Source organism: Callospermophilus lateralis, chromosome X, assembly GCF_048772815.1.
Source record: "Callospermophilus lateralis isolate mCalLat2 chromosome X, mCalLat2.hap1, whole genome shotgun sequence".
Lineage (NCBI taxonomy): Eukaryota > Metazoa > Chordata > Mammalia > Rodentia > Sciuridae > Callospermophilus > Callospermophilus lateralis.
In genome coordinates, this window is record NC_135325.1 from 38,182,191 (window position 1) to 38,203,249 (window position 21,059).

Consider the following 21,059-nt stretch of genomic DNA (forward strand, 5'->3'; position numbering starts at 1 on the left):
CGTAAAGGACTTGATTCCCTATGCTCCCCCACCCCTTGCCCCTCCACTGTAGCCTTCCCTTCCTGCCCTGGGGAGTCAGGCAGAGAGTGGGACTGGCTCCTGAGCCAGACCCGCCCTACCTCAGGATAGACTCCAATGAGGCTCTCAGCCTTGGTGTAGAACTCCTCCTTGAGAGAGATGACGATGGCCTGGAAGTTGCAAGTCGACTGCTCCTTGATATAATTTGCCACCTGTGTGGGGGGAGGCGCCGGGCACTTAGCAGAGCTCAAGCCCTAACACTCCCCTGTGTTTTCCAGTCAGAACCAGTAGGTGGGAGGGGAGGGGTTGGGGGTGGAGCAGGGCAGGAAGAGAGGCTGAGAGAAGGCAACTGACTATCACATTGAGGATAACCCAGGGCCCAGCCTCCCGGGCACAGAGAGCAGGCTGCAGGAACGGCTAAGGCACACTCAGGAATTGCTCCCTGAAACCCAGCCCCGAACTGGGGGGTCTCCCTCCCGGGCCCCACCTTCCTTGCACCCACCTTGCCAATGTTGGTGTTATCCAAGGCAGCATCGATCTCATCCAGGACGAAGAAGGGGGCTGGCTTGTAGCTGGGAGGGAACCAGTAGGTGAGCTGACACTGAGGGGAAGCGGGTGGCAAGGCACGGTGGGACAGCCCCAAGGCCCATCAACCAGGTCAGCTTCCCCTTTCAATTCGTCAGAAACCAAAAAACCCAGGTCTTAATGTTGCCTGAGCCTCTAAAAGCCAATACATCAATGGAGCCCTCCTCTGCACCCAGCCCTGTGCCCCAGGATCCTGAAGAACCACGAAAAATAGAAAAATAGGGCCGTCTCAAGAGCTTCCAGGCTGGCTGGGGGATGGAGCTGTCCTCCTCTCTGGTCTTACTGACCAAGCTATCCAGAGGTCCACCCCATCCCAACACACCATGCTCTGCCATGCCTCCTTGCCTCTGCACATGCAGCACACTTGGTCTAGAATGCCTGCTGGTCTCCCTGTATAACTCATCCTTTATACTGCTCCTGAAGTGTTATTTGCCCTCAAAAGCCTTCCCTGGCCCACCCACACCTTCCCCCGGACTGGGTTAGGTGTCTCTCCTCTATGTATCTACAGCACCCACGCTCACCCAGTTACAACACTTAGCACATTGTTTATGTGTCTGCCTTCCGCTAGTCTGTGAGCATCTCTAGGCCAGAGACCATGTCTGACTCATCTGTGTCCCCAATCCCTCCACAGGGTCTGGCACAGAGAAGCACTAAAGAAATGTTCACGGCATGACGCTGTATAATCAAGCACTAAGTTATGTAGGGGTCAGACTCAAGTACTACTGGTGTTCAGGAGAGGGAGGTCAGGGTATGCCACAGTGGTCAAACAGGGATTCCTAGAGGAAGGGGAGGAGAATGAGGAGGTATGAAGGTGTGGAAGGTGACAGTCAAGCTAGATTTTCACAGAAAGGGCTTATTAGCCAGCAACCAGGTGAGCAAAAGCCTGAAGGTGGGACTGAATACATGCAGGGGCCAGTGACAACATGCTGAGTGGATGAGGGTGGATGGGGAAGACAGGTCCAGGAAAACCAAGGCCAGATATACTGTAGTAGACATGGAAACAGGGATGCAATCCAGATGCCACCAGAATATTTTCACCTCTGCAGATCTTTGCACATCCTTGGGCCCCAGAGCCTCTGGTGGCCTCAGTTCAGTCTCTCCACCAACTGCCCTGGGGGCAGAGCCTTACCTGTGGATGGCAAAGAGCAGAGCCAGAGCTGCCACTGTCTTCTCCCCCCCTGACAAGTTATCCATAGGCCGGAAGCGTTTGCCAGGAGCTACACAGTTGTAGTTGATACCATCCAAGTAGGGCTCCTCAGGGTTCTCAGGGCCCAAGAATGCCTAGGGGAAGGCAGATGGGTCAGGATAGGTCGAAAGACAGGGACCCTAAAGGGGAAGGGCAACTGAAGATGGCAGAAGCTGGCTGGGTAAGGGGCTCCAGCCTACCTGGGCACTGCTGTTACGAGACAGAGCCTTGTAGATCTCATCAATGTTAGTAGCCACAGATTCAAAACAAGCATTGAAACGGTCAAAGCGCTCCTTCTTAATCTGTTCAAAAGCCTGTTTGGCCTTCTTTGCTCGCTTTCGGGCTGCCTCAAATTCTGCCAGAAGGAAGGACAGACGACTCCTCAGTGCCCTGGGTTCTGCCAGGGTTGAGGACCACACCCTGGCAAGAATGATCTGAAAATGACTATCCAGAAAAGGAACATTTCACAGAGGGAGAGGAATGCCTGAAGAAGGCCTCATAATGATCTGTATCCTATGGGCTGGCTGCTGGACAGTCTAAAGGAAGAAATGGATTCCTCCCTGGATTCTATTGTCAACCAACTGGTGACCTTTAGCAGGTCATTTAACCTTCTAAAAAGCAAGTAAGATAACCTCCCCAGTTTAGGGTATCTGGGAGTTTTAAATAAGGAAAACATGCCAAAACAGAAGCTGTTGTGATATAACAGTAGGCCCTTAGAATACCTGCAGCCTTCTGTCCTTACTGAAGGCCCCAGAAGAAATGCAAACCTTACCATCTGAGGTCTCCTGGAACTTGTCTCGGACACTTTCCAGCTTTTCCATGGCCTTCATGTTGGGGGCAGCAATTCGCTGAAGCACACTCTGCTGCTCATTCAGTTTCTGCTGCAGTGTGTTCATTTCCTGCTTGATTTCCTCCTCAGCCTGGGCATCCTGTAACCCCAGGCCCAGCAATATTAAGGAGGCCCTGGTCCCAATGCTGGGACCCCCTCAGAGATGATGAACTCAGTGGGGCCTGGGCACCTGCTCCTGTGTAGAAGGCAAGTTCTTCTCCAGCTTGGCTCCTTTCACCTGATCCTGCCCATGTTAATTGTTCCTGCCATCCCTGGAAATTACAGGCTGAAGCAGCTTTTTCATCTCTAGCCCTTCCCCCAGGCCCTGTCAAACCCTCTGTCTCTGGAAAAGCAGCTGATGGTGCCCCTCTCTGGCTCTCAGCCCAGGCCATGAGCCAGTACCATTCTAGGATGACCTACAGGCCCCCACACAGGCTGCTCTGGACTCCTTCAGCTTCACAACAACTAAGACAACTCAGATTTTCTGCTTAGATCACTACATCTGAGCAAATTTTACTTGTTTGATTTTAGGTCTTATAGTTATTGTAATATATGTCTGGGTTTTCGCCTTTCTGCCACTTTTAATCAATAACTATTTACTGAATGCCTACCAAGTGCTAGGCACTGGGGCTTTCAGGATCTATGAGCCTCAGTTCTTATGTTCACAGAGTTCAGGGGCTAATAGTGGACACATGTAACTAAACAATCAGAATTTTAAAGGATGGATACAAAACAATGATAGGGAGACAATGCTGAATTAGCACAAAAGAAGGGCCCCTAACTCAGACTCTGGGGTCAGGCTAAGCAAAGGCCTACAGGATGAATGGGTGAGGATAGAGAGAAGGAACAATTTTTGAGACTGAGAGCAAAGGCAAAAGCTGGAAGGGTTACTAAAAATATTATTAAAAATAATTCAAGAGTAATTAACTTTAATAAATTCAAAAGCAAACAAAAAATCAACATGGCAATAGTAGCAATATGTATGTTATGCTTGAGCATGTTCATGAATTCATACAAATGTGTTGAGGAAGAGCACAGGAAGAGAAGAAGCTAGATAGGCAAGTGGAAGCCAGATTACAAAAGGTCTTATAAGGTTTAGACATTATCCTAAGAGAGGCCACAAATGATTTAAATATTTACATTTTAGAAAGCCCTTTTGATGGCTTTTGTATACTCAGAGGTATACAAAATTACATACAAGAGGAAGTGAGGGGAAAGGAGGATAAATATAAGGGGGAGAAATGAATTACAGTAGAGGGGGTAGAGAGAGAAGAGGGGAGGGGAGGGGGGAGGGGGGATAGTAGAGGATAGGAAAGGCAGCAGGATACAACAGACACCAGAATGGCAATATGTAAATCAATGGTTGTGCAACTGATGTGATTCTGCAATCTGTATATGGGGTAAAAATGGGAGCTCATATCCCACTTGAATCAAAGTGTGAAATATGATATATCAAGAACTATGTAATGTTTTGAACAACCTACAATAAAAATTAATTAAAAAAAAAAGAGATGTCTCTATCTGTGGAAAAAAAAAAAAAAGAAAAGAAAAGAAAGCCCTTTTGAACACTGCTATACATTGCTGTGAAGTGGTCTCCAGGATAGGCTTTTAAGTAAAGTATGAAAAATGCATAACAGTCTATTATCTTTTATCTAAGAGAATGGGTAAGGTATATGAATATATCTGCATGCAAATATATTTGTATTTTAAGCATATAAGCACAAGAAAAGGATAATCCAAAAACTAATTAAAAGGCGATTTATTGAAAAAGAGAGGTAAAGGGACAGGAATATAAACTAGAGTTCATCCCATGTACCTTGCTTTATTTTTTGTGGTACTGGGGATTGAATCCAGGGCGCTCTACCACTGAGCTAAACCCCTTTTTTATATATATATATATATATATATATTTTTTTTTTCTTCAAAGTCTCACTAAGTCACCCAAGCCGGCCTTGAAATTGCCTTAGCTTCATAAGTCATTGGGATTACAGGCATGTGCCACTGCTCCCAGCCCATGTATTTTTTTGTACTTTTGGTTTTAGAACCACATGAAGATGTCATACAATTATAAAAGTATCACTCTAAAGATTACTCATCAATGAAGGAGGTTTGTGTATATGTTTAGCACTAAAGGACCTGGCAATTGACACTTCAACTATGAGATCAAATTCGGTGTCACTAATAATGGGCAAACTGTGATACAATACATCTCTTGGTAAGATGCAACATGAAGTGTACTGCATCACAAATGCAATGCTCTTACAAAAAAAAATTAACCTAAATTCACTGAGTCTACAGACTAGACCAAAGTTCCAATTTACAGGAGATATCAGGGTTGAAAGAGCAGGTTAAAGAGGAAAGGAAACCAACATATCCAAGATAACTCACAGACTCTGAAAGATCATGCCATGATTAAAAGGTGAAGGGACTGTTTCATATTAAAAGCAACTAAAGAGATATAACAACCAAAATCAATTCATAAATCTTGACTGAATCCTAATTAAAAAAGAATAGATTACAAAAAGACAATTTTTGAACCACCCAGAGAAATTCAAACATAAGCTGAATAGTAAATATGAAATAATTATTCATTTTTAGGTATGATATGGAATTGTGATTATGTAGGAGAATCCCTTATTTTCTGTATACCAAAAGTATTTAGGGTTGAAATATCATGACATTTGTACTTCATTCAAAAGACTTAGGAAAAGAAAAGGTGTATAGTTGGGTGAGAGGGAGAGAAAGAAGAGCGAGAAAAAGCAAATGTGGTAAAATATTCATTGGTGACTCTAAAGTGAAAGGTGTTTGGGTATTCACTGTTCTATTCTTTCAACTTTTCTATAAGTTTGAAACATTTCACAATTGAAGAAGGGAAAAAATAAACTAAAATGCTAAAAAATAATTCTTAAAAACAGAAAACAAAACAAAGAAACCTAACTTATACATTAAGCTAGTTAAATACTCAAGAGAATTATTTTCAATCACATTAAAATATAGCAACATGACTACACGTGCCCAATGAGCTTAGTGACAAAAGAACCTCAACAAAATCTTTAAACTATTTAAAACTACAGTCAATAATCAAATTGTTACTAATAATATCTTATTGTGATTTTTAAACTATTATATAGAGTAGGATACAGTAAATATGTTATTATGTTAGTGTTGCTAGGAACCAAGATTTCTAGTAAGAATAATTAGAGACTCATAAAATCAATGATGTTAAACTGTGAAAATTATAATTTCAATTGGAAATATCAAAATGAACTCAGGGTGCATTTTCTCTTAAAAATAAAAAATGCATTTAGTGGCCCAGTCTAGTGAAAAGTTCTAGAAGCACTAACCAACCCAGCAGTCATGAGCATTCTAGTGTCCAGATGGTAGTTGCTAAATAATAACATTTCCCACTAAAAAAAGCCAGAGTTTCTTGAAGAAATGGCTCATTCCAGGTCTAGGCTGAGAAATGTAGAGATGAGCATGGACATATCAGGAAGCAAGGAAGATGACAAAGCTACAGGGTTGCATCAAAATGATTCAGAAGCCAACTTGAATGCATTCCCACTGGCCAAAGATAGGATAATCTGAGCATCAAGTATAATAACCACAACAAACTGAAACATACTAAATGTGTTTAAATTCATAATGATACAAAAACAACTCAGTGGACAAATCTTAAGACTATCAAGGAACCAATTCATTATTTTATAAACTGATGAATAAAGGGAAAAAACTGAGCACATATATCTTACCTTTCCTAAACAAACTACTTCAGGGTTACCAAATGATGAGAATTATGTCTCTATGTATGATGGCTAACAACAAAGGAATGATAGACTAAGACTACCATTTAGCAACCCCCAATTAATTAAAGGATCCAAGCAATCATCTTCATGGCTGCAAACTACACAAATGACCCACAACCAGACATTACTGACAGAAGTAACACGAACACCTGTGAAGGAGTCACAACCACAACAAATAAGCCAACCCCAGAAGTCTAATCAAGTCTCTATATCTGTGTGGTCCAAAGAGGTTACCACTAGCCATGAAACTACTGAGCATGTGAAATATGGCTAGCATGGAGTTAGCTAGCATGAAGTTCTAATTTTATGGAATTTTAGCTCATTTACATTGAAAACCAGATAGTTCAGTTACTGGAAATTTTTTAAGTATATTTGGAACAACTTGGGTATATGGGTCTCCTTTTTCAACTGTAAATTTTAGGAAATCTAAATACAGATCAAGTATTTCTGAGGCTATTTTAGCATCTGAACTGAGATGTGCTGTAAGTGTTAAAATACATACTGGATTTTGAAGATAGTACAAAAAAGATTGTCAAATATCTCATCAATAATTTTTAAAGCTGGCTGTGCTAATTGGTACATTCCTATAGTCCCCACTACTCAGGAGGTTGAGGCAAGAAGATCACTTGAAACCAGAAGTTAAAGGCCAGCCTGGGCAACATAATTAGACCTTTTCTCAAAAATATAATCATGATATTTTTTATACTGGTCACATACTGAAATGATACTTTTGGATATACTAATTTAAATATTATAGTATTAAAATTATTTTTACTCTTTTCTTTTTACTTTCTAAAATATGGCTACTAGAAAATTTAAAATTGCACATGAAGTCACATGTTCTTTCTATTGAACAGCACTGATTTATAGAACTGAGTGCATTCCCACTAGCGAAAAATGGGATTGCATGAGCCCTACCCACTTACAGGAACTATAGGGAACTATCTTTGTTTTGCTTTGAGAAGACAGTTTAAACATTACTGGATGTAATCAGCAAACTACAGAGTGTGGAAAATCCTTCAGGAGAAATGAGTCAATTTTTTTCAATAACAACAAAGAAAAATAAAAATGGATACAGGGGATCCCATAGACTAAACAGACTTAAGAAATATATCAAATGATGGTTTTACCAATCATCCTTATCTATCCATCCATGAAACAAATTATTTGAATCCCAATTCAAGAAGGCAAACTATGACAGAATGTGAATGTGTATGCAACAATTTGGTACATGTGATACCAATCATCATATCAAGGAAATATTATTTTAATTTTTTTTGTGGTGATAGGAATTAAACATAGGGCTTCAAGCCTGTTAGGCAAATGCTGTATCACTGAGCTATATCTGAGGTAGGAATTATTATTTTAGAACAATGGTAATGATTCTAATTATTTTGAAGGATTTTTTTTCTCTTTCAAAGATAAAATCTACAATATTAACACATGAAATGATATAATATATAGGATTTACAACAGAGTACATTGAGGTGAAGAAGAAACAATTTTGGCAATGAGCTGATGGTTGTTGAAACTAGTAATAGCGCATGAGGGAGCATTTTATTTTTTTATTCTTGCATGTGAAATTTTCAATAAAAATCTAAAAATAAAAAAAGATAAATTTGTAGTGGCTCCCACTGGCCAAGAATGGGACAATATGAGCATCAAGAAGAAAAATGACTTCCAATGAATCAAAACATCAATCATATCTTAAGCAGTTTAAGTTTATAATGAATATAAATTAAAAACCTCATTGGTCACCTTTGAAGATTACAAGGGTAACCAATTCAGCATTCTGAAAGCTGGAAAACAAAGAAAAGGATTACATATTTATTTATCCTATCTTTCCTGTACTAAACTGTTCAGTAGTCCCCTGTTATCCAGAGTGGATATATTTCAAGACCCTCAGTGGATACCTGAAACCACAGAAAGTAATGAGTGCCATGGTCTGTTTTTTTCCCTTATATATACACATCTATGACAGAGTTTAATTCAAAAAATTAAGCACAGTAAGAGATTAACAATAAAAACAATTATAGCAATACACTAAGACAAATATTATGGAAATATAGTCTCTTTCTCAAAATATTTTATTGAACTATACTCACCCTTCTCTTCGTGTGATGATGTGATATGATGATACAATGCCTATATAAGATTAAGTGGAGCTAATGATGTGGGCACGTAGGCAGCAGTAAGCTACTACATTAAAGTTACTTGATACCACCACAGTTGATCTGATAACCAAGATGCCCAAGTAACTAATGAAGCGGGAGTAACATATGCAGTGTGGATATGCTGGACAAAGGAATAATTCATGTCCCCAGGGATGTAGCAGAAAGGCAAGAGATTTCATCATGCTATTCAGAATGGCACACAACTCAGAACTTTTTGTTTACTTGTGGAATTTTCTATTTTAATATTTTTGGACTGCGGTTGACCATTAATAACTCAAACTTTATAAGGTGAAACCAGGGATGTTCGTTGGGGGGGTTGTACTTTATTTCAAGGGAACAGTTGATGTGGCAAAGTTCTTCATAGAATTGTTAGACACAGTGGTGCATGCTTATAATCCCAGCTTTTCAGGAGGCTGAGGTAAAAAGATCGTAAGTTCCAGACCAGGCTGGGCAAATTAGTAAGACTGTCTCTCAAAATAAAAACTAAAAAGGGTTAGAGATTTGGATCTGTAGTGGAGCACCACTGGGTTCAGTCCCCAGTACCTAAATAAACAAATAAATAAATAAATCCCACAAATAAATCAAAGAATGATTAATGAAAGAATTAGACTATCCTTTTACAACCCTTAACAGATTTAGGCAATGACCGTCAACATCTGCTAAAACCAATTTGCTAAAAGGTAATGGGGACTTTTATAAAAATGGATCACCCAAAACTAATAATTATGTTTTTCTTTTTAAAAAATTTGTATTATGTAAATTATCAAATATATACATAACCTTGGAGAACATAATGAAACCCATGTATCTATTGCTCAGTTCCAACAACTACCAACTCATGCCCAATACTCTGTTACCTATACTGCCCAACTCCAAAATAATCAATTGTATCAAAGCAAATCCAAGTCATTCATTTCATCCTCAAATACTTTAGTATGTATCTCTAAAACATGGATTCTAAACCTCAGGCCTACATTGATATTTTAGGTTAGAATATTTGTTGGGGGCTATTCTATGTAAGATTTCAGCAGCATCCTTGGCATCTACCCACTAGATGCTAAGAGTAATCCCTGCCCAAGCCATGATAAGTGGGTGTGAAAAGAGTGTCTCATACATTGTCAAATGTCTCCTGGGGGCAAAATACTCACCTAAACAATGAGAATCACTGTTGTAAGAGATAAGTATTTTTTAAAAAAGGAAACCACAATACCATTATCATAACCTAAAAAAATTAACAATTCTCTAACTTTAAAAACATCTGGCCAGTGTTCAATTTGCCCTGTTTTATAAATTATTTTTATAGGTTTTCCAAAGCTGATTCCAAATACAGTACAATTACCTAATATGTCTCTTAAGCTCCCTTACCTTCTAAGTTCCCTCTTCCCTCTCTACAATGAATTCAAGTAAGGTGCACACATTTCAATGGGTTGATTAGTCTCTTAGTCTGTAACAGCTTCCCCTCCCTCTTTTCTTTCATTTATGGATGAAATCAGATCTTTTCCCCTTAGTTTCTCATATGTAATCAATTCCAGCTACTCAGGAATTTGAGACTGGAAGATCACTTGAGCCCAAGTTTGAGGCCAGCCTCAGCAACACTGCAAGACCCTGTCTCAAAAATAAATATATAAAAACAAAAACAAATTTCCCATAATTTAGATTTGGTCAATGTATCCCTGTACTTTTATTTCATAGGTTCATCTGGCATTCAGTGTTTCTTACACAATCAGCCCTCAGCATCCTCTGCTTTGACCAAGCATAGATCAAAAATACTTTTTAAGCTGGTTGTGGAGGTACAAATTATTATCCCAGCAACTTGGGAGGCTGTTAGGAGGATAACAAATTTAAGGCCAGCAATTTAATGAGATCATGTCTCCCCTCCCCACAAAAAAAAGGCCTGCCTGATGTAGCATAATGGTAAAGTGCTTCTGAGTTTAATTCCCAGTACCCAAAAACAATTTTTTTAAATGTGCCTATACTGAACATGTACAGACTTTATGTCATTATTCCCTAACACTAGTGTAACAAATACTTACATTGTATTAGGTATTGTAAGTAATCTAGAGATGATTTCAAGTATAAGTTATATGTATGCAAATATAGCATTTTCTATAAGGGACTTGGGCATCCATGGACTTTGGTATCCTTGTGGGTGAGACAGATTTCCTGGAACCAGACTGAGAGAAAAAGAGCATGTGCATGAACTCACACACAGATTAGCACACAAGACAAGTGAGTACATCATGACAACAAATATCTATGATGTGATACAAAAGGAAGTTCACAATTACACAGCACTACCTATGATACATTCTTGCCCCCTCCCCCTAAAAAAGAACTTTTTTTTTTCAGTACCGGGGATTTAACTCAGGGTCTTGTGTATGCTAGGCAAGCACTCTACCACTGAGCTATATCCCCAGACTTGCACCCCACAAGATTGGGGATATAGCTCAGTGGTATCAAAATCAAATCAAAACCTAAATTTACCTACCAGTTTATAGGAAACATGGGGAATGAAGAACATGTTAAGTAACATTATGGGGACATCATCAGCCAAATCCAGAATGTGGAAAATTCTAAAAGATCAATGACCCAGTTTCTTCCATAAATAAATAGGAGAAAAAAAAAGAACAAAGGATAGAAAAATGTTATAGACTAGCGACAACCAATTTTAACATATGGACCTCTCAATTTGATTCTGACTTGAACACATAAACTGAGAAAAAAGTGGGAGGGACTTTTCATGGAAGTCTAAACACTAACTGAATATTAGATTATTACAGAGTAATTCCTCTTTTTTAGGTATGCTGCTGTGGTTAAGAGTCCTCATATTCTAGACACACTTGCTGAAGTAATTATGGATACAATAATGTCTGGAATTTGCTTTAAAATAGTCCAATGGTGGTGGTGGTATAAAAAAAAATGAGACTGACCATATGTTGCTAACTGTTGAAGCTGGGTGATGGGTGCCTGGCATTCATTATCTCATTCTCCTTACTTCTATATATGTTTGGAAATTTGCATAAAGTTTTTTTTTTTAATCAAGTCCCTCTGGATAATGTGATATGGATTGGAAAGCATAGGAAATTATTTAGGAAGGCTCCTTTAAGAATGTGTGAGATGAAAGTGGCATGCCTTAGAGAAGATGTTGCAAATGTAAAAAATAATTTAATATGTTTAGGAGGCAGAATCAATAGGACTTGATACGTAAAATGAGAGAAGGAGGAGTCAAGCATGAGGCTCAGATTTCTGGAAGAGCATGTAGTGGCACCAAGGATAAGGGACAGATCTGGGAGGAAGGCGGGAGTTTGAGGTAACCTGTGGGACCTAGCATAGAGATGGCAGCTGAAGCATGAGGAAGGAAAGAAACACCAGGATGATATAATGCCACATGAGGAGGGTACCCAGGACATAACAGTATGGAACAACTGAGGCCAGTCTGTTACTGTACAGGAGCCTTTTGTCTGTGTATCTAAGCTCTGCCATGTATATATGTGAAAGAGGGTGACTAGCAGCAAACATGTATACAAGCAACTGGGGGTCAAGGGTAAGAGATGCACATGTGTCTATTTGTACATATGAGGGAGAGACCTTGGCTCACAGCTCAATCCTCCTCTCCGCCAAGCCATTTCTTGTTAGCTCTCTCCTTTCCAGTCATGGTCTCAACAGGCTCCAAGACGGGCTGACCCATTCTCTCTAGACAGCTGGGAAGATACTCCCCACTCCCATGTTTGATCCTCACCTTCAGATCCTCACACAGGTCACCGTAGTCGATTTCAATGAGAGCTTCTCGAGCATAGATACTGGAAGTTCTCTGGGAACCACTCACTGATTCCTCCCCTTGGGAGCTACCCTGTGATGGTGAGAGAGAGAGAGTGTCAAATGGAGCAGATTGGCCTTTCTAGTGGAAGGCAAAGGGCTCCTTTGCAGCTTCCAATGTCTTTGAGGAAGCACCTCCTAGGAAGGCACTGGGGAAGAACCAAAAGAGACTTTACAGGCAAAAAGACTTGAATTTTCATAATAGGGATCTACCTCTTACTAACAGTGTGATCCTCAGCAAGTCATGACCTTGGATGCTGAGCTTCTTCATCTGTAATGTGGGCTTTTCTTTGGGACAAAGCCTGCCTCACAGGACTGTGGTTAGGATTAGAGGTAATTATGTCACATGTTACCATGATGCCCAGAACATTTCTAGAGTTCAAAATATTTTACTGAATTGAACTGACATGCTACTTGGGAAGAGGAAGGAAGAAAGACATGTAGGACAGAGGTATATAACCCAGTCAAAGATATATATGAACCTCCTACCTCTTCTTGGTTAATATTTCCCACCCACTAGCTACAAATCTTCACTTCCAATGGATAAAATGCCTTGGCTCCTTTATTGCCTTAACGTCACTCCCTTTCCTGTAACTAAGCTTCCTCACCTCTGCATTGCTGATGTCCCTTAGCCAACCCTCTCCTGGCCAAAATCCCTTACTGCAGCTAAGCCTCAGGTCCCCCAGTTTCCCATCTTCCTTTGCTCTTTGCTAATGTCCCTCATTTCCACTCCTACAAAATTCATCACCTGCTGGAGACAAACTAACTTGTGTACCTAAGATTAATGGATTACTTCATCCTTTCCTGGCTCAACTTTCTCACCACTCCCTGGCTTGCAGTTCCACTCCCAATTCATCTTTCCTCTCACACCAAGGCCAATTTTTTTTTGGTAGGTACTGGAAATTTAACACAGGGGCATTTGACCACCAAGCCATATACCCAGCCCTATTTTGTATTTTATTTAGAGACAGGATCTCACTAAGTTGCTTAGCACCTTGCTTTTTGCTGAGGCTGGCTTTGAGCTTGCAATCCTCCTGCCTCAGTCTCCTGAGATGCTGGGATAATAGGTGTGTGCCATCTCACCCAGCAGTCATTTTTTTTTTTTTACCATACCTGCCTTCCCTTACCTCATCTCTCACACGTACATCCCTCTTTATGTCCCTCCCACCCTCTGCCCACTGTCCTTCCCTCTGTCACCTGCCTTCTTGGCCACTCTCACCCCCATCCCTGGTAAATTTTGTTTACAGCCCATTACCACCAGCCATAATACTCACCTCTTCCTGACTAATATCATCCATAGTGCCCTTTGACAGCGGCAACTTGATGTCTTGCATCTTGCAGGCCTGTAGCAAATTGTGGCGATCACTGCGCTTCTGTTCAAGTTTGGTCTCAATGGCTGTTACCTCCTTCTGTAAATGAGTCATTTCCCTAAAAAGGTCCAGGGAGGTAAGTAAGACCCAGATCTGGCAGGCTTCCTCTTCTAACTACTCCTCCCTCCCTATCCCTGAGCCCACTCACTTGTTGGCGCCCCCAAGTTTCTTCCGAATTTCCTCCATCTCATGATTCTTGTCATTCACTTCTGACTTCTTGGCCAGGTGCTGATTCTTCAGGTCTTGTAGCTGGGCCATGGTCTCATCTATGATCTTCATATGTCTTTGTTCTTCCTGGTCCCAGCAGGGAACAGGATAAGACATGAAGGTTTTCCCATCTCAGTGTGGGATCTTCTCTTGCCCCACCCTTCCCAACAGGCAGTTTGTTGGAGCCACTCATCAATGAGCTTTGCTTTCATACCCCTGTAACCTCTTAGCATTCTTTATCTTATCTGGTTGCCCTCCCACAAAATCCCAATTACCTAAGTTACCCACTATAGACATGTTTTGTCAAAGTATGGAAATTGTGGTATATACGTGTATTAAGAATTGTAATGCCAAAAAAAAAAGAGTACATGTATAATGGCATAAGTTGGTGTGAACATACTTTATATACAGAGATATGAAAAATTGTGTTCTATATGTGTAATAAGGATTGCAATGCATTCCACTGTTGTCATGTATTTAAAAAAAAAAAAAAGAAGAAGAAAGGCGAAGGGGAGTACTCCTTAATCCCACCAGCCAGAGATAACCAATTAATATTTTAGTATATTTTTCCCAGCATTATTTATAAACAGCTTTACATAGTTGAGATTAGATTGTAATTAAAAGTCTGCATTCTGACAATGTTATATTTGAGCTATTTTTATAAATCAAAAATTTGTCATGTAAAACATGTTTTGTAAAAACCCACACAAACAATACTACGTATTTCTAAGAGTACTCACATATGAATGTACATATATTTAAGCAAATCCTAAAAGGTCTTGAAGAATGCAAACTATTCTGGGCTTACCTCTGCAAAGAATAAGGAGACTAGGATTGAGAGTGGTCAGCCAAAGGAGAATTGTAACCTTACTTATAATGTTCTAATTTTGTATTGGAAGATTTTTTTTCTCATTTTAAGAAGTCATATAAAGGAGACATATCTGCAACTAATAAACATACATAGAGGAAATAAAAAACAAATGTGGTAACATGTTCATGACTGGTGAAGCTTGGTGATAAGCAGATGGAAGTTCTTTGACATTTGGCCTTTCTTATCCTTAGTTCTACATCCAACCAAAAATATTTGGAAAAAATAATTGTTTCTACTGAATGTGTACAGACATTTTTCTTGTTATTATTCCCTAAACGTTAAAGTATAACTATTTGCACAGTATTACATTATATTACATATAATAAATAATATATAATTTAAAGCATACAGGAGACTATATATGTGAGTTAGACAAAAATAATACTGTTTTATACAAATATTTGAGCATCCTCACATTTTGGTATCTTTGAAGGAGGGTCCTAGAACCAATCCTCCACAAATATTGAGAGAATCATTGTATTATTCCTGCAACTCTCTGCTAACCTGAAAATTATTTCAAAATAAAAAGTCTAGCTGGGTGCTGTGGCGCATGCCTGTCCTGTGATCCCAGCAGCTTTGGAGGCTGAGGCAGGAGGATTGAGAGTTTAAAGCCAGCCTCAGCAAAAGTGAGGCACTAACTAAATACTCATTGAGACCCTGTTTCTAAATAAAATTCAAAATGGGGCTGGGGATATGGCTCAGTGGTCAAGTGTCCCCGAGTTCAAGCCCCAGTACCCTCCCCAAAAAGAAAGAAGTCCAAAACTCACATAAACACGTTATCCTGGATCACCCAGATATGAATCTAGTCCTGCCCTAGGATTTCACCACCCTATTGGCAACTGCATTTAAGATTCCAATGACAACAAAGAGAACTACCTTAATCACCAGGGGTTAATGAAAAAAACAAACAAGAATGATAAAACAGATATAGGTAGACAAAAGTAAAACAATATGTTCAAATCAAGAGAAGACCATACCATATCAGGAGGGAATGCTGTAAGGAACAAAAGTTTTATGGTAACTCAAAGAAGGATGTAGGAAAATGAGAGTCATCACAGAGTACACATCAACACAGGCATACCAAAGAACTAAGGTATAGTAGCCACTAGAAAAAAATCACTATGAAGTGATGAGGTTTCAGCAAAACATCATCATCTGTTGCAAGGAATGAATATAGTTAAATTTGGGGTCTAGAATCTTTGGGGATGTACTTGTCAGTTCAATCTTACACTATTAGTTCCTCCCCCTTGCCTTCTCTAGGCTCACAGAGAGACTGTGACTGGACCAGCAGCTCTTAAGACCAAACCCAGCAGACAATGAGATGCTATACTTCTTATAGCCACTATGAACAAGTGACCATAGGTAACATAAATACAGAACAGCTTAAGATGCTGGAACTCAAAGGTAAGGCCAAGTGTGATTCCCAGAATTAGCTGAAAGGGAGTACTAAAGGGAATGCCATGAAAGCTTATGCTGACAAAGCAGAAGATCTAAAGACTAAATATGAAATATGAAGAAACTGAACTCAGTTACCAGACATGCAAATTCTGTGGGTGTGAAATAATGAGAAAAAACAATTAACCCAGTTCCTCAAGGTTCTTCAAGAAATGGCTCCAGCAGATTAGGGGCTTGAAACAATTATTGACCTTTCCTGAGAATTTTTTATCTGAGATCAATTAAAATATATTTGTTAAAGAACTTAAAATCAGCATTCTATAGTGCTGCAGTCTTATCAATGTTTACAGCAGCTCAATTCACAATAGCTAAACTATGGAACCAACCTAGGTATCCTTCAACGGATGAATGGATAAAGAAGCTGTGATAGATACACACACACACACACACACACACACACACACACACACACACTGAACTATTACTCAGGCTTAAAGAAGAATGAAATTATGGCATTTGCCAGTAAAAGGATGGAGCTGGAGAATATTATGCTAAGCAAAATAAGCCAATCTCAAAGAACCAAAAGCTGAATATTTTCTCTGATATGCAGATGTTCATCCCCAATAAGAATGAACAGAGGTATTCTGGACTAGACAGGTGAATGTAAAGGGAGGGGAGGGGGCAGGAATGATATTAAAATGAATGACATTATTACCTTATGTGCATACATGATTACATGACCTGTGTAACTGTACATCATGTACAACCAGATGAATGAGAAATTATACTCCATTTATGTATGATGTGTCAAAATGCATTCTGTCATGTATAACTAATTAGAACAAATTTTTTAAAAAACCTAAAAAATATATATTTGTTACTTTTTAAAAAATCTGAATTTTAATTTTATTTATTTAGGTACTGGGAATTGAACTCGGGGCCACCGAACCACATCCCCAGCCCTATTTTATATTTTATTTAGAGACAGGGTCTCACTGAGTTGCTAAGCACCTCACAGTTGCTGAGGCTGGCTTTGAACTCATGATCCTCCTGCTTGAGCCTCCCGAGCCGCTGGGATTACAGGTGTGCACCACCACGCTGGGCAATTTTATTCATTTTGCTAGTATTTATTTTGTAAGTTTTTCTTGGCTTTTGTTTTAAGTTTTCTAAGTATATATTTCAGTAACATCAAGGGTTTAAGGCAATATCTTAGAGGAGAGTTTTGCTTTAAAAGAGGTCTCTGTATTACTGAAATGTTAAAACCATTAAAGTACATAAATACATACATCAATGTACCATGATGCGCCAAATTCCCACTTTTCAAGGGGCATGTAGGTAGTTAGCAATTTAGAACTATAAATTATGCTAATAAACATCAACCTGTTTGCACAAAGCTTTACCGTGATCTTGATGATCTCTTCAGGTATTACCGAGTTACAGGGTATAAATGTATTCTGAATCCTCCTGATGGATGATGGCAAATTGTGTAAGAATACTGTTCTCCTGCACCATAGCTGGTACTGAGTATTCTTTTTTTCATTTTAAAATCTTGAGCAATAGACTAGAAACAAATTATACCCAAATGTTTCTAATTTAATTTGCATTTCTTTGATTTCTGGTAAGGATAAATTATTTGTATGTGTTCATGAGCTGTTAGAATCTCATTATCTATGTTACTTACTCATTTTCCCCCTACTTGGATCTTGATGTTTTTCTTATTAATCGAGGTGAGAGATGTATAAACTATGGACATTACCCTTCTGTGATATTTATTCCAATTTTTCCTTTTTTAACTTTCTCTTTCCTTACCTTCTTGAGTTTTTCTATCTCATTTTCATCCTTTTTTACTGTCTGTTCCCACATGTGTACTTTATCCTGGTCTTCCTTCAGTTGGTTCTTTTCAAAATCCAACTGGATGCCCAAGCGAGTCTTCTGATTTTCGAACTCCAAACTAAGGAGAGAAAGAGGAACTAGGCCCAGGGCTCAGGGCCTCCACATTACTGCTAGATTTTAGTCACCATTATCTCATCCACTCACATGCACATAAAACTGTCTTCAAGTTAAAAAACTATGCCAGGCGTGGTGGCACATGCCTGTAATCCCAGCAGCTCAGGAGGCTGAGGCAGGAGCATCACGAGTTCAAAGCCAGCCTGAGTAAAAGCAAAGCACTAAGCAACTCAGCGAGACGCTGTCTCTAAATAAAAAATAGGGCTGGGGATGTAGCTCAGTGGTTGGGTACCCCCACATGCCAAAAGTTAAAGAATGAAATTCCCCTGTAGACATGGCACAAAGTAGGGGAGACTAGGCCAAAACCCATTTATCACCCTTCAAACACTGAAGACTCCAGCATGTTTCCATTTTCCCATGAGAGGGCATAAAAAGGTCCATCTGAATCCACCAGCTATGTTTAATTCTTATTTATTAAGCTTCTATGTACTTTACACATTATCTTGAACCCTCTAATCGATAGCTCCACAGTAGGCATTATTATCCTAATTTTACAACAGAGAGAACAGGCTAAAAGGCTATACAGCTAGTAAATGGTACATATGAGATTGGAACCCAAGTCTAACACCAAAACCTGGGCTCACTCCCATACACCATCATTACAATATAATGTAGTGAGTTTAGAGTATTGGTATCCCAATATTGCCATTTACTAGTAGTATGATCTCAGTCAAGTTATATTATATTCTCCATTCCTCAGATTCCTCATCTGTGGAAATAACAACAGTACTTACCTCAGAATTACTGAGAGATATTCTCAATGAGTTAAAGTCCTTAGAACTATGCCTGGCACACAATAACTACTCAATAAATTTTAGTTATGCCGGGCAGGGTGGCGCATACCTGTAATCCCAGTGGCTCGAGAGGCTGAGGCAGGAGTATCACGAGTTCAAAGCCAGCCTCAGCAACTTGGCGAGGCACTAAGCAACTCAGCGAGACCCTGTCTCTAAATAAAATATAAAAAAGGGCTGGGGATGTAGCTCAGTGGTTAAGCACCCCTGAGTTCAATTCCCAATATAAAAAAAATTTTTTTAAAAGTTATCATTGCCAGGTATACTGACTATATTCAGCTCATCTTTGCCCAAGGGTTTTGATTATTTTCAGCATCCCAACCACTGCTGAAGATTTTAGAACCTCTTAAGGGGCAGAGCTTGGGTAGGACCATGGAGAAAATATTAGATTCTTATTATTGCCTGTCCCCCATCTTTTCAGAAACTAAGAGTATGTAACCATATATAGACACTAGCAGGCCAGGCAGGGCTAATAACTTTCAACTGCCCCTCCAATCCCCAATTGAGTGTGACAGATGCTGCCAGATGTCATGCTAGCAGCTTAAACCTATTAGTCACTATAATCCAAATGGAATGTAATTAACTCTATAATTTTGAGCCATGCAATTTTAAGTCTAATCTCCTAAGTATGACTCATAAAGTCCTCTGTGATCTGGCCCCTGCTGACCTCTCCACCACCCCCGCCTTTCTCCTGACCCTGTTTTTATGCTTTAGACATTCAAAACTACTTAGTGTCCAGAACAAGGCATGCTCTCTCACACCTCCAAGCATGCTGTTCTCGCTGCCTGCAACTCTCTTCTTCTGCCACTACCTGGCTGGCTAAATCCCACTCACTCTTCAGGTCTTTAGTTCATCACTCCTTGTTCTGTAAAACCCTTTCCTGGTGGTTCAGAGTAGGTTCTGAGTACCTGTTATACTTTGCTGGGTTCCTCCCTTTTTGAACTTCAGTTGCAGAGTTGAGTTAATCAAATCCATGGCTCATTACACTTATCACTGTCTGTGCAAGACCCTTCTCGTCTTCTTGTTTTAATACCCAATTTCCACTTCAATTACCTTCCCTATTATTAATACATACCCCAAAGTGATATGTATACACACACACTTCCCCTTAAAAATGCATATCCTTGGGCTGGGGGTGTGGTTCAGTGGTGAGCGCTTGCCTAGCATAAGGAGTTCAATCCTTAGCACCGCATTTAAATAAAATGAATAAAATAAAGGTCCATCAACATCTAAAAAAATAAAAAAATTTAAAAATGCATATCCTTATAAAATGTTTTCAAATTTATACAAATGCTTGGTGTTATAATTTTCATTCTTATTTTTTCAGTCATACTTCATCCAAGTAACTGTTTATAAATCTATTCTTGCTTTGAACTGCTTTACAATATTACAGTTTGTATAATCATCACTTTAAACTTTACTTTTACTCAGTGATGGCCATTCTACATTGCTTCCAATGCCCCATTAACACAGATTATGCCAAGATGAACAACCTTGAATGTGCCTATTTGTGATCCTGTAGTAAGATTTTCTGGTGTGTGTATATGTGTATATATTAACTCTGGTTCAAAGAGACTGAACATTATATTATGGAGTGGGGGATATGTGTGTGTATATGATCTCCATACTAAAGAGGACATATGTAGACTAATTTTCACCAAATACTGCTAGAATTTTTCTTTGCTGTAGTACTAGGGATTGAACCCAGGGCCTTGCACATGCTAGGCAAGTGCTCTACCACTGAGCTACATCTTCAGACCCTGCTAGATTGCTTTTAACTTACATTCCTCTGGTTAAGAGACTGAACATTAATTCCTACTGTTGTTAGCCAACCGATTTTCTCTTTCCATAAAATGCCAACTGTATCTTCTGCCCATTTTCTTTTTTTTTTTGTATTTTTCCTCTTACTGATTTGCAGCTCCTTGAAAATGTTCTTTGTATTATTTTTATATACCTCAATTACACTATCAATCACACTGTTCTGTTATTGTTGATCTGTCCAAGTAC

The 21,059-nt window shown here is 39.4% G+C and overlaps 1 protein-coding gene across 4 annotated transcripts in view; it reads right to left on the bottom strand.

The window, feature by feature from the left end:
* The window catches only part of Smc1a (structural maintenance of chromosomes 1A), a 52,166-nt gene that overhangs the window by 12,957 nt on the left and 18,150 nt on the right, over positions 1 to 21,059 (bottom strand). For all 4 annotated transcript variants that reach the window (XR_013154652.1, XM_077107033.1, XM_077107032.1 and 1 more), the window contains exons 16-24: positions 18,064 to 18,205; positions 13,930 to 14,075; positions 13,686 to 13,839; positions 12,335 to 12,445; positions 2,562 to 2,718; positions 1,990 to 2,144; positions 1,733 to 1,884; positions 521 to 590; positions 120 to 230 (exon numbers count right to left, since the gene is read on the bottom strand). Coding sequence is in view for 3 of the 4 variants with exons in the window: in XM_077107033.1 (XP_076963148.1) it covers positions 120 to 230; positions 521 to 590; positions 1,733 to 1,884; positions 1,990 to 2,144; positions 2,562 to 2,718; positions 12,335 to 12,445; positions 13,686 to 13,839; positions 13,930 to 14,075; positions 18,064 to 18,205 (1,198 nt within the window). In the remaining variant the exon portion in view is untranslated. The remainder of the gene's footprint in view (positions 1 to 119; positions 231 to 520; positions 591 to 1,732; positions 1,885 to 1,989; positions 2,145 to 2,561; positions 2,719 to 12,334; positions 12,446 to 13,685; positions 13,840 to 13,929; positions 14,076 to 18,063; positions 18,206 to 21,059) is intronic.